The sequence below is a fragment of the Mixophyes fleayi genome, chromosome 8 (assembly GCF_038048845.1).
Source record: "Mixophyes fleayi isolate aMixFle1 chromosome 8, aMixFle1.hap1, whole genome shotgun sequence".
Classification (NCBI taxonomy): Eukaryota; Metazoa; Chordata; class Amphibia; order Anura; family Limnodynastidae; genus Mixophyes; species Mixophyes fleayi.
The window spans coordinates 78,045,747-78,062,840 of NC_134409.1; the positions used below are offsets into that span (position 1 = coordinate 78,045,747).

A 17,094-nucleotide genomic window follows, 5' to 3' on the forward strand; every position below is an offset into this window, starting at 1 on the left:
GACATAGAAAACAGAAAGTCCATCTGCAGCAAAATAAACAACATAAAGAGGAAAATGTCTTGTGTATCTAACCTACATGTTTAAAACAACTCTAATACATGCAGTGATTTTTACTGCTAGCTAAATATTTCTACCAATTATTGATATCAGATCACAGCCAAATTGCAGCCTTTTGAAACATGTAGTTTACAGTTAAATTACCTGTTTAGTTTCCATAAAAGATTCTTTTGGAGGTGGGGAGGGGATAGATGCCCCAAAGCTGCAGAAACAAACAAGATTAGAAAAAAAAAAAGAGGTTATAAAAATAAAAATATTTTGTTTATGGAAAAACAGAACAGCGTTTAGGCATGTTTGAAAATGCTTTAATGTGTGTAAGAGTAAATGATGCAGACAAATCTACAACCCCAAATCTGGCTTCTGAAAGAAAAATTATGCATATGGCATAATTTTTCTTTTATTAAGAAAATATTGATCTTTCCACACTAGTCTATTACATTAAGCAAAAACTGAATTTCTGTACTGGAAGAACAGGGGACCTCCTGGGATATAAAAAGAATTGTAGCAAGCATTAATTTAGTTTTCTTGAAATTCTACATGGCAAGCAGTTTGTGACAGGATGGACCGCCTATGCCACCCTGTCTGTTGTTGCTGGGAACCGGCTGGGCTTACTTTGCCACCGTTCCCTTTCGTTATCCAAAAAGCGCCCTCTTGCCGCAGTAGGAGGGGCTTATACGAGATGACACTCCTTACCGGCATCCAGTACCGTGTTTCTTCTGCGTAAATGAAGCTGCTAGCGTATCTGGTGTACCTGGGCTGGTACCTCCAGACCTCTTACTATGAATCAGGGTTGCTGTGAATGGATCCCCTCCTGGCCTATCACATTGACCAGGGCTGCTGGGTAGCAGGCAGAGCGGTGGTACTGGAAACACTTAGGTCCAAACCTCAGAGACAGCCGGAGAACAGATTAGATTTAGAGTCTAATCTGTAGATCACAGGAATACAGCAATATTGAAGATGTTTTTAAGCAGGTCTTTGAAGCAAGATGTTTATTTGCTCTCACTGGTTAAAGGTCCCAGTGATCAGGTCAGTTGATATCAGAACAACACATTTCAGTGTACAAGTCAGTGCATTTATACCTTTCAGACACATGCTATTTTTAGCATCAGGATATACTCTATTTACACAAACATGGATTTACTAAGCTAACAAAATTTGTGCTTATCTATGAAATTCACTCTGGGCAAAAGGCCACACAGTAACGACCCACTGCTGGGCCTTTGGCCAGAGCAGGCATGACACTTCATGACAAAACTTCGTTAGCCATTCCCATCAGACTCCCTTGCACATATGCCTAATTGGAGGTTTCCACTAGCAACCTTACAAATCCTAAACAATGACACTTCCATACTAAATACATCACAATACACACAAGACTCCACAAAGGCCTATTCCATCAGATATATGTATCAGAAATAAGGCATATCCTTTAGTAAGGTGAAAACAGGAAAAAAACAGTTTCTACCCTGGTCTCAGAAATAATGATTTCCTATCTCAGAATATATACAATACAAAAAATAAGTGCCTATGCAATTATATAAATATGCGGCCTGCGCTATTTCCCTTCAATAAATTGATACCATAAGTTATTTATGAGAGATCCAGTCACACCGTTACAATCAGTTAACTCTTTAGGCAGCAGAGAGGAGACAGGGAAAAAAAAAACCACACCCCTGAAGGTATAAGGTGGCTCCTTTTTCCAACTGGTGTGTCTGAAAAACTTTGCAAGCTGTCCTACAAAGACATAAAATAGAGAACACAGAATATTGTGATAAAATATTTCAAGGAAATTAAATTAACAGTAATCATAATTCCCCTATACTCAGAGGCAGGCATTACAATGGGACGTACCTACACAGTATAAATCAAATAGGGTGGCTTAAGAACAACACTGATAATGCATAATTGAAAGACTTTTTGAAGGATTTTTCTTCCGAACTGTGCATCAGTTGAGATGTGACATTCAGAAGATAATATCTGGTAAAGAAGTGAGTAAATAACCACCTATCTGCTTTATAGCGATGGTTTGTGAAGGCCTGAATGTTATGCGCCTAGGAGGTTGTCACTTCTTGTAGTAAGTGGCTTTAAAATTTCAGGAATTTAATGTCCGTTGCCATTGTAAGCCTGTGCAATGACAAAAGGAAGAACAAAAAGCTGCTGCATGTTTCTGAATTGGTTTGCACTGGAGAGATAAACAGCAACTGCTCTAACAAGATCCAGAGTAAGGTATCATAGTTCATTATAGGTCTTTTGTGCAGACGAGAAAGGGACCTTTAAGTTCAGATGTGACGCCACGAGATCAATCTAGCGGACCCTAACATTGAACCAGACGAGCAAAGACCGCTGTTTCGGCTGAGGTAATCAGTCTCCCAGTTTTCCACCCCTGCGACGAAGATGGTCGACATCACTGAAATAAAACGTTCCGCCTAGTACACAGTCTGCGCTGTCTCCTGTATCCTATGGCACTGCGCGTTCAACCTTAATGGTTCAGGTATGCTACTGCGACACCGTTGTTTGCTTAGACCTTCAGGGGCCTTCCAGGCAGAACCAGTTCCCCTTAAACCAGCACCATGTATATCGCACTGAGTACCAGAACACTGATGGTCAAAAAGGTCTCCTGTGGAGACCAGAAGCCCTGGAACTGGAGATGTCCTATGACCGCAACCCAACCGCTCAGATACACTGGTGTCTGTGGTAACTAGGTTCCATTCCCATGATTGGAAAGACTGATTCTTTACCAGCTTTGTTCTGGACAATCGCCACATGAGGGAGTGAAGCATCACTGGGGACAGCAAAATGATCTGCCTATCCAGATGAAGGGTGGACATGGACTATTTCTGGTAAAGCTCCCTCTGGAGCAGGCGGGAATGAAACCAGGCAAAGGCCACAGCTTCGAACAATAACACCATGCTTCCTAACAGATTCATGCACCAGAGACCCTTCCCACTTGGCCAGAAAATAACTGTTTTTTTGCAGAAGCAGAAGAAACGCATCCATAGGGAGTAACATCTTTTTACACACCGTGTCGAAGTCCAGGCCCAGGAATCTCATCAGCAGAACAGGAATCAAGGATGACATGGGTAGCCAGCTGTGAGATTACACAAACTGAAGTCAGTTGAATGTGCTGGAGGAGGACACATTAGGACAGCACCTTTAACAGCAGGTTGTCCAAATAGGAAGCGATAGTGATGACCAGAGAGCTCAGGATAAAGGCCATGACTGCCATAATGTTGGTAAAAATCCCTCTAAGCAGAAGACCAAAGGATAAAAGCCAGAATTGATAATTTGCGTCCCGGACTGCAAAGCGAAGGAGACACGTATATCCTTCCCAATGGGACATGCAGGTAAGCATTCTTGAGGTCTAGGGATGCTAGGAACTCCCCTTATTCCATGGGGCATATTCAATTGTTGCCGTTTCCTGCAGAGTTAAAAGTATTACCGTTATTACAGTAATACTAAGCCGGATTTCAGCTCGCAGCTCAGGGAGCTGCGACCTGAAATCCAGCGTGAAAGGTACCATAATAACGGTATTTAGGCGCACGATTACCGTAATGACGGTAATAGTGCACACGTTGCGTTACTTTTACATGTAACGCCAACAATTGAATATGCCCCCATGTCTGCGATCACAGAATGCAAACGACTCCATCTGAAATCCCAGAACCCGCTTATGTAGAATTTTTAGATTTAATGCCGGACTAAACAAGCCGTGGGGTACACGCGTGATAAAGAATCGGCACAGGGGTAAGTTTACGAGGTCTATGACATACTCTATCATCTAAAACAAATCACTGGCGCACCGTACGGGATTAATTATTAGAATAGCTTAATTAAAAAGATACCCAAAGGCAATAACAATATGAACAAATGTGTAAATGCACTTATCAAACTCTGGCTAGTAATGCTGCTGTCAAGGCTGTGTAGCCTTAAATAGTGAACGAAAATAAATGGCAATAGACAGCGCAGAGACTAGTCAGATCAAAACGATGCTAAAAAGTAAACATTTTATTAATAATTAATAATGTGACTTTGATATCACATCAATAATGATCAAAAAATTACATCCATATAATAATGCAATAAAAATACTTTCTTTCTGAATCCAATGCCTGTAATAATATATGATAATAGATATCTGTATAGTCAGTAAATATAGCCCAAATGTTTAATATCCCATTAGGGTTTTGTTGCACAGAGTCCAGATGACAGTCTTGTATTAACTCCAATATAATGGGTTACTCACAATTAAGACATGGGCTGTTAATCTGTCTTTTTGCAACACTCAGAAAAGATCACTTGAGTTCTACAATGTGTCCACAAGAGGGAGCTTCATGAAAACTGTAATAGATGCAGTCATATTATATGTAGATTTTACTGCAGTCCAGAAATCCGTGGCTGTTAATTTAGACTCCGTTCAATAATGCCCATAAAATATGATTACCTCAGCTCAACATAGTTAGCATCGGGCTGACGGTGAGAAGAATGGAAATACAGACCGTTGTTAATAGGATCGACAAGCTGACCACATAAAGTGAAGCTTCACAGCACATCATACATCCGGACAGAATCAAGGTAATTTTCTGTGACTCCAAATCACACTGTTCCACTCCCTTTGGTGCTGGGACACACTGGCCACCAAGTAAATAGTAAGAGGTCTTTCCAATGTTTGTTCTTACAGCTTCCTGACACGTTTCCTTGCACTCAGGAAACTTCTTCAGAGTAACAGTTTGTAGCAGTCTATTACATAGCCTCGAGTCACAAATCCCTTAAACCCAGGAATCTGAAGTCGAAGATTGCCGGTAACCATTTTGCCAGTAACACTGTCAAATAGCAGAAGACTCCAATGTACGCTTTGAGTCTGCATCACCCGACCAAGAGTGCAGCCAAAGAACACTAGGCAGCAACAACAAGAGCAGAAAGCCTGGAGTTAACGGTAACCGCATCCAGAGATGCTTGACCCAGAAAGTCAGAGGCCTCCAAAATATATTCAGCCAGTGTAAACAGCTCCGTTCGAGGTCTGTGGTCTTGCAGACCCTTAGCCAGCTGGTCTTCCCCTGTTTGAATGGCCTTGTTGACCCAAGCTGTAGACATGTTGGATCTATAGAAACTGTCAATCGCCATATATGCAGAACGAAGATGAAAGTCGAACTGCTTATCCATAGGATCTTTGAGAGATACCACACCCTGAACTGGAATAATAGTCGTGCTGATTAGACAAGCAATGGAAGAAAACATTTTAGGAGAACTCTCCAATTTAACAGTCCACCAAAGGCAAGGGGTAAAGAGATTTAAATCTACCCGGCATCTGATAATTCCTGTCAGGTTCTGGCAGTCCTCTGCCACAAACACTAAGAATTGGGGAGATGGAAGGAAACAAAGTCTGCTTCTTCTGCCTTTTAAAAAGGGAGAAGCAAGAATAATCCGTAACTTCAGGCTCCGCAAACCCCAAGATTTATCTAACACCCATAATTAAATCCTGTCATTTGGAAGTGCCCTCAGCACTATAAGTGAAAAAGGGACACAGACACTGAAATAAAGTGTAAAACCTGAACTACAATCTATCAATACATATGCAGAATCTGATTAGGTAACATAGAAAGAAATGGCACCAGATGAGGTGGACCCATCAGGGAACTATCTGCAATGTTGATGAGGCATAAACGGCAGCAAACGCTGAGGAGAACCGCCAGATTGAAGAGGCAACGTTCACATGTGAGTATCACAAACGCCGACAAACAACAGATAGGAGCACCAAAAACCTATAACCCAATTCACCGAAAACAACTAACAGACCTACAGGGCAAAAAAAATAAAAAAATATCACGTCACTCCAATATTGTAATCTACCTGCTACAATGCCCCTGCCCTGATACCCAAAGTATGTGGGAAGGACAATTAGAGATGTAAAGACCAGAACACAAACATTGCAGAAACAAAAAAAATAAGCCCCTTGCCTCAGCTTTCACCCTCACTCCCCCAATCGACACCAGAATATTAGTACCTCACCCTTTAGGATGTAAGATCTCATAAGCCGGGGCATCTTTCCTTGTGTTCTCCTTCAACTATTCCATCACCCTGTGTACCTCTTGGCCTGCTTCCCTAGTGCTGCTTTCTTAAGTTCAGGCCTACTACACACTGGTCACTGCCACCAATCTTACTCACTGTCCCATAAATAATTTCATCTGTATTATCGTTTTATCTGTATATTTGTATGGTTTTTGTATTTTGTTCTTCATGCATCATGTTATGTGTTATGGATCACTGCTTTCTGTATATACAATGTACGGCGCTGCAGACCTTTTGCGGCGCCTTGCAAATATAAGATAGGAATAATAAAGAACGAAGTGACAGTGACCCCGAGCATTACAGAACACATCACAACAATGGCTCTTCTAAACTAACCTTCATAAGGATCAAATTAGTGAAGAACCGCTGGAGAGGTGACCCCCTAGCACAAATATAAAGTGAAGAAACCAGGTGGATCCACAAACTAAACACCCTCACCCCCAAAGGCCTCAATATTCACTTTGAGTTGTGACTCCTTGTGACAGGATGGATCGCCTATGCCACCCTGTCTGTTGTTGCTGGGAACCGGCTGGGTTTAATTTGCCACAGTTCACTTTAGTCATCCCAAATGCGCCCTCTAACCGCAGTAGGAGGGGTATACAAATGCTGCCACCACTGGACTTCTTATCTGCATCCAGTACCGGGTTTCTTCTGGGTAACCTAGTGCTAGTGACAGTACACCAGTAACAGGGTGCACAGGGTGCTAGTACACAAGTAACAGGGTACACTGCTAGTGTATCCTGTTACTGGGGTACCTGGGCTGGTACCCCTGACCTCTTACTATGGATCAGTGGATGGATCACCCTTGGCCTATCACACTGGCCAGAGCTGCTGGATAGAGGGCAGAGCGGTGGTATCAGAAAGTTGGGTCCAAACCTCAGAAACAGCCGGGAACGGATTAGAGTTGGGTCTAATCTGTAGGTCACAGGGATACAGAAGTTTCCAAGCAAGTCTTTGAAGCAAGTGATGTTTATTTACTCACCCTGGTTGAAGGTACCAGTGGGCAGGTCAGGTGAAACAAGAAGAACAATTTTCAATACAAAACAGTTCTTTTTATAGTTTTGGACACAATCTCACTTTACCTAGCTATATACTTTCAAGAGCTATAAACATCTCAACATCTCTCTCAGCACCTAGCATATATTTTATTGCAACTTAGCTATAAACCTACTGGAGCTACAAACGTTCTCAAAATATACTTGAACAAGTCTCCCACAGTGCTTACCATCTCACTCTTCTCCTATCCCGCCTCACAAAGGAGAAACAAACCCAGGTCCACAAACACAGAACTGCATCATGCACTACAGAACCCTTAAGCACTACAAAGAAATAGGACCTGGAACCTCCTACAATGTTCTTCCCGAAACTGTTGCCAGGCAGGTGACATTAAGCAGCAGCTGGGTGAGGGCAGTTGTAATAATTTGCAAGAATAATAAAAAATGTTGGAGGTTATTGCCCACACCGAACAGGACTGTCAGACTGGTGGTCGGTGGTCTAACACACACTGCTGGCTGTAGTGCTCACACAGTGCCTGTTCCAATAGGAGAACCAATGGTTTATTCCATTACAATAGGAGTCTTTTGGGGTCCAAGAGCCGGGTGGCAAGTAAAAACAGTCAGGTGGAGCACCTGGGAAATAGGTGCTGGGGAGAACACTGTCCTATGTCTAACATAGCTAGCACTCCGCACAACACAACAACAAGCGCATGAATTCCAAAAGCCTCTTCAGTCTCAATTTTAGGCTGAGGGGTTCAAGACGTAAAGAACACTCTTCCATAATCATTTGGCAAAGGATTATCAGATGCTCCACAAACTCTTATGAGACTTGCAACTTTTCTTCCCATGCACAGGCTCCAAAAGGCTACTGGGAAGTAAGAAAATTACTAACAAAAAAATAATAATCACCAAGTAGAAAACACTCATAACTAGGGGCTTACCTGGGACTGGAGTCTTTCATTTATTGCGGGCTGGGCTTCGGTTCCAGTGGGATAAGATATGATCCACTAATGATGCTCCAAAGTGATGCAGAGATGCAAACAATGCAGGTCCAAGTGTCTACACGGAACCGTTAAACAGTGTCTGCTTCTGTTGTCCGAACAGAGGCTAACCCGGAAATGATGTCACGTATGTCCTCAGTGCCCAATTTCTCCTGCAGAGGCTGCTAATGCCAGGAGTGCCCTCCTAAAAGAGAAGCTGATGTCCAGAAAACTTGGAGGTAGCGGAGGCCCCTGCTCCCGACTATACTCTACATCTGCTTTAAGCAGTTTCTACTTCCTTACCCCTGCATTTGCTACCCACAAGTAGGCAAAAAAGAGTCCCCAGGGAAGCCACCCCTTGTGCCTGCTTACACTAAAATAGGTACATCACAGGGACTCTCCAGAACTCTGGAAAAACAAAGTAAACTAAAGAACAAAAAACACTAACAACTCTTAAAAACTCCTTACTCAACTGAGAGACTGAATAAAAAAAAATAAGATTCCTTTCTCCTGGTGTCTTTTTCTTATATATCATCCAGTTGTGTTTCTAATAAGTGAAGTAGTCAACCCATTGTAATGGCTGCCAGGAGTATAAAAAAAGAACGTAAGTTACTCACCCCTTATAGATCTGTGTGGCTAGATCACTTATAAATAACATATTGTATAAATCTATTTAAATTAGGGGCGCAATGTGCCGATTTATATAATTGCAAAGGTACTGATTTCTAATACAGTTATATTTCTAATGTACTGATTCCTGATGCAATAGGCATATATTTCAAGCAAATGTGTTTCTGCAAATGTCTGAAGAAAGGACCCCATGTTAATTAGACCTTTTCAGCCTGTAAGCACAGGTAAGGGGTAGTTACCTGTATTTTGCCTTGTTAAACAGATAGACAAACTACATGATTAATACTAACAGCAAGTTTTAGGAAATCAGATTTATGTGAATTTTGTACGTTAAATTGCGTTAACTCCATATCTAGAGAATACAACATCCTGATGTTAAATTATCTGATGTGATATCAGACAATTCGGTGGCTGCTAGGATCAGAGAGCTGGGATACACCTTGACAAACATGTGTGTCACAATCTATATAAAAAGGAGTTCTTTTTTACTATGTAATGTAACATTTCCATATGTAAGCGGTCAGGAGGTACCAGCCAGCCCACAGCAAAAGGACATTACAGCAACTATACCATCTACCCCAGAAGTGAGAAGTTCTCAGTACCGCTAAGAAGCCCAGTGGTGGCAGCCGAGTTCTCCTACAACTATTGCGCATTTGGCATTCGCAGTTGGCGAGTGTCTGGTGGCAAGCTGACACCAGTAGGAGAGGTCAGTAACCAGGGTCGGACTGGCCCGCCGGGGATCCCGTTGGGCCCTCGACATCTGATGGCTCCGCCATCTTCGTTAGTGGGGGGAGCAGGATATTAAAAAAAAATAAAAATACTCACATGATCGCGGCGACGGCGCACCTCCTCCGTTCAAACTGAATGTCTGGCATGACATCACGTTACGCCTGACATTATGTGAGGAGCAACGCACAGAGGAACCAGCAAACAAGAAGACAGATGACAAGAAAAGAGAAGCCAATAGGAAGGTAAGCAAAGGAACGGTGGCATGGGGAGGCAAGTAGCATGGCACAGAGTGATGAAGTGAGGTGGGAGGCAAGCAGGATGGAACAGTGATGAAGGGAGGTGGGAGGAAAGCACGATGGCACAGAGTGAGGAAGGGAGGGGGAAGCAGGATGGCACAGAGTGAGGAAGGGAAGGGGAAGCAGGATGGCACAGAGTGAGGAAGGGAGGGGGAAGCAGGATGGCACAGTGTGATGAAGGGTGGGGGAGGAAAGCAGGATGGCACAGAGTGATGAAGGGTGGGGGAGAAAAGCAGGATGGCACAGAGTGATGAAGGGTGGGGGAGGAAAGCAGGATGGCACAGAGTGATGAAGGGGGGGAAGCAGGATGGCACAGAGTGATGAAGGGGGGGAAGCAGGATGGCACAGAGTGATGAAGGGGGGGAAGCAGGATGGCACAGAGTGATGAAGGGGGGGGAAGCAGGATGGCACAGAGTGATGAAGGGAGGTGGGAGGAAAGCAGGATGGCACAGAGTGATGAAGAAATGGGGGAGGAAAGCAGGATGGCACAGAGTGATGAAGAAATGGGGGAGGAAAGCAGGATGGCACAGAGTGATGAAGAAATGGGGGAGGAAAGCAGGATGGCACAGAGTGATGAAGAAATGGGGGAGGAAAGCAGGATGGCACAGAGTGATGAAGAAATGGGGGAGGAAAGCAGGATGGCACAGAGTGATGAAGAAATGGGGGAGGAAAGCAGGATGGCACAGAGTGATGAAGAAATGGGGGAGGAAAGCAGGATGGCACAGAGTGATGAAGAAATGGGGGAGGAAAGCAGGATGGAACAGAGTGATGAAGAAATGGGGGAGGAAAGCAAGAAGGCACAGAGTGATGAAGAAATGGGGGAGGAAAGCAAGAAGGCACAGAGTGATGAAGAAATGGGGGCGGAAAGCAGGATGGCACAGAGTGAGGAAGGGAGGGGGGAAGCAGGATGGCACAGAGTGAGGAAGGGAGGGGGGAAGCAGGATGGCACAGAGTGAGGAAGGGAGGGGGGAAGCAGGATTGCACAGAGTGAGGAAGGGAGGGGGGAAGCAGGATGGCACAGAGTGAGGAAGGGAGGGGGAAAGCAGGATGGCACAGAGTGAGGAAGGGAGGGGGGAAGCAGGATGGCACAGAGTGAGGAAGGGAGGGGGGAAGCAGGATGGCACAGAGTGAGGAAGGGAGGGGGGAAGCAGGATGGCACAGAGTGAGGAAGGGGGGGGGGAAGCAGGATGGCACAGAGTGATGAAGGGGGGGGGAAGCAGGATGGCACAGAGTGATGAAGGGAGGTGGGAGGAAAGCAGGATGGCACAGAGTGATGAAGAAATGGGGGAGGAAAGCAGGATGGCACAGAGTGATGAAGGGATGGCGAGGAAAGCAGGATGGCACAGAGTGATGAAGGGGGGGAAGCAGGATGGCACAGAGTGATGAAGAAATGGGGGGGGAAAGCAGGATGGCAGAGAGTGATGAAGAAATGGGGGCGGAAAGCAGGATGGCACAGAGTGAGGAAGGGGGGGAAGCAGGATGGCACAGAGTGAGGAAGGGGGGGAAGCAGGATGGCACAGAGTGATGTAGGGAGGGGGGAAGCAGGATGGCACAGAGTGATGTAGGGAGGGGGGAAGCAGGATGGCACAGAGTGAGGAAGGGAGGGGGGAAGCAGGATGGCACAGAGTGAGGAAAGGAGGGGGGAAGCAGGATGGCACAGAGTGAGGAAGGGAGGGGGGAAGCAGGATGGCACAAAGTGAGGAAGGGAGGGGGGAAGCAGGATGGCACAAAGTGAGGAAGGGAGGGGGGAAGCAGGATGGCACAGAGTGAGGAAGGGAGGGGGGAAGCAGGATGGCACAGAGTGAGGAAGGGAGGGGGGAAGCAGGATGGCACAGAGTGAGGAAGGGAGGGGGGAAGCAGGATGGCACAGAGTGAGGAAGGGAGGGGGGAAGCAGGATGGGACAGAGTGAGGAAGGGAGGGGAGAAAAGCAGGATGGCACAGAGTGATGAAGGGAAGGGGAGGAAAGCAGGATTGCACAGAGTGATGAAGGGAAGGGGAAGCAGGATGGCACAGAATGATGAAGGGAAGGGGGGCAGGATGGCACAGAGTGATGAAGGGGGGCCAGGAGAAGGGGGGAGCAAAAGCAGCAGGGCACAGTGTGATAAAGGGGGGGCAGGTGAAGGGTGGAGCAAAAGCAGTATGGAGAGCGCAGTGTGATCATAACAGGACACAGCATGGTGATGAAAGGGCACAGTAATGTATGTGTGATGGCACAGGGGGCTTTTGGCAATGTAGCGTGTTTGTGTGATGGCACAGGGGTCTGGCGCAATGTAACGTGTGTGTGTGTGATGGCACAGGGTTCTGGGGCAATGTAACGTGTGTGTGTGTGATGGCACAGGGTTCTGGGGCAATGTAGCGTGTGTGTGATGGCACAGGGGTCTTGTGGCAATGTAGCGCGTGTGTGATGGCACGGGGGGCTTGTGGCAATGTAGCGCATGTGTGATGGTACGGGGCTTGTGGCAATGAAGCGCATGTGTGATGGTACGGGGCTTGTGGCAATGAAGCATGTGTGTGTGATGACCCAGGGGGGCTTGCAGCAATGTAGCGTGTGTGTGATGGCACAGGGGGCTTGTGGCAATGTAGCGCATGTGTGATGGCACAGGGGGCTTGTGGCAATGTAGCATGTGTGTGTGATGGCACAAGGTGCTTGTGGCAATGTAGCGTGTGTGATGACCCAGGGGGCTTGCAGCAATGTAGCGCATGTGTGATGGCACAGGGGGCTTGTGGCAATGTAGCGCATGTGTGATGGCACAGGGGGCTTGTGGCAATGTAGCGTGTGTGTGATGGCACAGGGAGCTTGTGGCAATGTAGCGTGTGTGTGCGTGTGAGGTAGGTGGTGGCTAACTAATGGGTGCTATTTTGTTTGTGGGGTGATGGTGGGGCAATTTAATTTTATAGTGGGGACTATTAATTTAAGATGGGGTGGTTTGAGGACTATTAATTGAATGTGGGGCTGACTTTGGGGAGCATGAGGTCTATTTATTAAATGTGAATATAAGTTACTTAATGGCAGTGACGGTTGCCAGAAATAGGTATATTTGTTATACGTAAATGCTATTAATTTATTGCTGGGGGTGTATTGAAGGGAGGGAAATAGGTTTATTTATTAAACAGGAATACCATTACTTTAATATTTGAGTTGGTTGGAGATATAGATATTTATTAAATGGGAATACTATTATTTTAACGTTGGGGCTGGAGGAATGCCCAAGTATAAATTGTAGGTCCTACCGATTTAACGCTGGGGCCGATGGGTACATTTTTGAAAATTCCAATTTTTTTTTTCCCAAACAGGGCCCCCAACATTCCAGGATCGAGACAACTAAAGAAACCAGCAGCCACAGGTGGTGAAAACAGGTAGGAGAGCAGGATAGTCCGTCAAATGTTCTGATTCTAGTGGGACAATCCAGACTTTTGGTAACTGGTCTGCCCAATCTAAGGGGCAGGTCAAGACTGTACTCTATATACACAGTGCATTCTTTACATACTACACTATGGTGCTAGCTGTCCTTCTTGGGCTTACCACACCCCCTCTTGTGGTTTGATTACGCCTCTCTAGTGGCTGCCCACATCCCCTCTGGTGTGCCTCTACCATTGTGTTGCCCCTGTGGGCCTTTCATGCGCCAGTCCAACACTGTGTCAGTTACTGACGGGGAGAAGGATACCAAGAAAAACTGTGCATAAAGAATATCCCTCCATTCCTTCTTCCCCCTACAGCCCAGGAGGCGAAGTAATCCCCTCTGGTCACAATCTACTTTCAAAGGTTCAGCAATAAGGGAATTTTGAGAACAAGGGGACACTTACAGAAGTCTGTAAGGCACTACAGCCTGGAAAATAGATTGGATGGAGGTTCCCTAATAACTCAGTAATTGCATAGATTTATGAAAAAGACAGTAAGCAGTTGGAGAGAAGGCAGTTTTTGCTTAACCGTATCCTGCAGTTTCATTTAAGACAAATCAAGTGCTAAATAAGTATTTATATTGTAAAGCATGTCACATTCTATAAAATTATCATCAATATATGAATAATAATCTCTAAAATATATAAAGAGGTATATTAGTGTGTGTTAAATTATAAACACATGGTAAAATACATAAAACCAGCACTAGTGAGTACATATAATAAATGTATCAAATTACACTTTTGAAAGTGTATGAAGAAATAAATCTTGTGAGTGCAAAGGATTGTTATATGGAACTAGTATCAAAGTAAATGAGCATAATGTGGATGTATGTAGAAACATAATGTGATGTCCACGAGCTTCACCTAAGCAGCCATTCTGTGAAGAACTTGAGCTCTGGACTGTGCAGGATACCCGGATTGTTCTGACACAGACGTACGAACTCCCGCAACTCTTGCAACTTCCGCGAATCCATAGTTGTCACACACGTTCAGAGCACAAAAGGAGCAGGAGAGCGAGAAAAACTCGCTGGAAGGAACTAGAAGCGGGAATGACAACAGACACAGGGTGTGGTTAACCCTCTACCACTCTCAAACCCCTAGAGTTCTGGTTTAGCAGACGGAAAGAGGAAGTCTGCCATCTTTGTGCACCCAATTGACTGAAAAATGGGCCAGCCATTTTTACACACCGCGCACTAGGTATTTGAAGTACTATACTTTATTCAGAAATGGCGAACAAGTTCTGTATCCTCGTACATTTGTTACAATACGAGCACAAAACCGTGAGCTAAACCGAAATAGCGCCGTGCTCACAAGATATTATTAATGTTTATTTTTACGTGACGTTTTATAATGACTGTTTATTTACGTCACTTCCTGTTCGCAATCGAGCCTAAGGTCCCTGCGTTGCGAAGTAACATGGTTGTAATCACTGCCACCATGTTGCTTATCTAATCGGTGTGTCTTCCAGTCATGCTGTAGGTCATTAACACGATCATGCGTGCTTTTGCGTTTTTCCGGCTTTCAAGTTCTATCCAGCACAGTACACGGTCATTGCTATGACACTTTTTAAATAAACCAATCTTTACATTATCTTTAATAGTAATTTTATTTCACCATGTCTTGACATAACATTATTGTATTACACATGCACACTCGAAACGAAAATAAGTGGGATTTGGGATCGACCCCATTACTAACAATTTAGTGACAAACTGTTATTTGTACTGCTCTTAGAACGTTGGCACCTGTCCATAATAATATCAATTAAACTATATTTCGGTTATGAGTGACTAGTACCCGCCCACGATTCTGATTGGACACTTGACCTCGAACTGTTTTTATTAATGCCTCGCTCCCACCCCACCGACAGTAGTGATCAACATGTTTTCTACTAATGCATTAAATCGAATACAAAGCAGCGGGCCTGCTCAAAATAACACCCCCAATGCCGCGCAGTTTTCAGGCGCTAGTACTCTGTTCCCTGTGATGTCATCACCTTGCTGCCTCTGTTGAAGTGAGGCCCCCTTTATTCAGCGTGATAAGCAGACGGTGGGAGGAGGGTGTATACTAGGGATATCCTGTGTGCGGATTTTTTTTTTTAAAGAAGTGCAGTGATGTGGTGTCCTACCGGTCATAGGTTTCTTTTTGAACGTATTACAGGTCAGAGGGGTTTTTAACTTTACATTTAAAAGTGCTGTACACTAACCTGTACTGATATTGCTTGCACAATAGTGTAAAGTAAAAATGTTTTATTATTTACGCTTTTTGACACATAAATCAGAAATAAAGTAATATATAAAAAGCAGGTAAATCGAATAGTTTACAGCAGCAATCCCAAATAGGCCTTTTTTTCTTTAAATAGCCATTTTAAGCATGTATATGATATATATGTTTTTAGCTATACTTCCATAAATTATCTCATAATCTCTTTGGAGGGACACTAAGTATGGTGTCACAGTTAAAACAGCTGAGAGGGGTGTTCCAAAGCTAGCAGCTGAACCTGTGTGTTGTGGTGAAGCTCCATAGAAAGCATCTGGGAGTAAGCCCATGAAGATGGAGCCTTCTAGGGATCTATGAGGCATGAAAATAAAGGCAAGGCTCAGGGCTTAGTGTGGCTGCTCCTCAAGAGCAATCCAGGAGTGAGCTTGGCCTAGGGAAAAGCTATAGTTTGCAGCCAAGCAGTGCAGGAGTGATCATATTGCCTGGAAAACATCAGGGGGTGAGGAAATGACTGTGCTAAGGAGGCAGCAGAAAATCCAGTGGCTGCCCTAAGCGGATGCAGCAAGTCTGGGCACACAGTTCCTAAGCAGGGGGCTGTTGGTAGTACCTCTTGCAGTTCTGAGCTGGGTGAGAGCAGCTTGGCAGGAGGAAAACAAGGGCATGCAACCATGAGTGCGGGTGGCACTCAATCTACAGGACTTGATGCTGTGATGACAGCTGAAGAGGCATAAGTGACCCGTCTGAAAAAGAAAATTGCAGTTAATCGGAGGCAGGGGAACCGTGCCTTCAGTTATAACTGTGTAGCTTACATTTGCGAGATTAACAACATGATGGAAATCTTAAATAAAAAAAGACAAATCTTGAGAATTTAAAGGTGTCCGCAGATTTAGAAAAATACATAGAGGTGATGAGCGTGCATAAAAGGAACAGCAAGCCAAAGCTGCAAATGAGCGGTGAGAAAAGACGTGCTTTCCTTGCGGAGAGGCAGAGGACAACAGGACGTGGTTGCCTCACAGGAGCCAACTCCTCAGCACAGTTACCCCCCAAATGTACCAGGGGAAGATGAACTAAGTATTGAGGAGAGCCAAGAGAACACCCTGCTTAAGTCTATAATAGAGATGAAGGACGATATGGACATAAACACACAGGTGGTGAGTGTGAGATTCTGGGTATCCAAACTAATATTGATAGAAGCATTGTTCCTGAAAATATTACTGATGGTCAGCTGTCTGTGAAAGATAAGTCACATTGCAAGTGTTAATTTCTCTATCGGGTCTCCATTAGGTAGAAGATCCTCCCCTGTGAAGTGGTGGTGGGTAATATCTTGCATGTGTTGAGAAAAGTTCAGAGTTTGAAGAGGGCACAGGTGGATGTATCACATTGGAAGCAGTGGTGGAGAAACTTCAGAGACCCCCCATGAGTTGGGGTATGTTGAAATCCAGACACTCTTTTAAAGCTTTCTATCCTTTGCACTCCCTGTAGATATTATTCAAATTTTCTTTTTGATAGTGTCAGTTCATCTATTTTAGGTCTATTATTGTATGAATAATTACATTGTCAAGTTGTATTTATGCTTTTAAATTGGTGAGTTAGCCTTCCTATGTAATTTGTTTTGGTGAAATGTAACCATTTTTTTTTCAGTTCTTCTATATGGACATTAATGGACTTTTTTTCATGGGATTCCTGTTGTAATGATCTGTCTCACATTTTGTTATGCT

General features: G+C 44.5%; 2 protein-coding genes across 8 annotated transcripts in view; one reads left to right on the plus strand and one right to left on the minus strand.

Moving 5' to 3' along the window:
- ST13 (ST13 Hsp70 interacting protein) overlaps positions 1-14,282 on the minus strand; it is a 97,869-nt gene extending 83,587 nt beyond the window's left edge. The window contains exons 1-2 of the mRNA XM_075182782.1: positions 14,021-14,282; positions 202-259 (exon numbers count right to left, since the gene is read on the minus strand). Coding sequence (XP_075038883.1) covers positions 202-259; positions 14,021-14,130 — 168 coding nt within the window. The 5' untranslated portion in view covers positions 14,131-14,282. The remainder of the gene's footprint in view (positions 1-201; positions 260-14,020) is intronic.
- The window catches only part of XPNPEP3 (X-prolyl aminopeptidase 3), a 133,919-nt gene continuing 131,063 nt past the window's right edge, over positions 14,239-17,094 (plus strand). The window contains exons 1-2 of one of the 7 annotated variants that reach the window (XM_075182775.1): positions 15,234-15,316; positions 16,661-16,802. In XM_075182775.1, coding sequence (XP_075038876.1) covers positions 16,793-16,802 — 10 coding nt within the window. In that variant the 5' untranslated portion in view covers positions 15,234-15,316; positions 16,661-16,792. The other 6 variants (XM_075182776.1, XM_075182779.1, XM_075182777.1 and 3 more) reach the window with 6 other exon arrangements.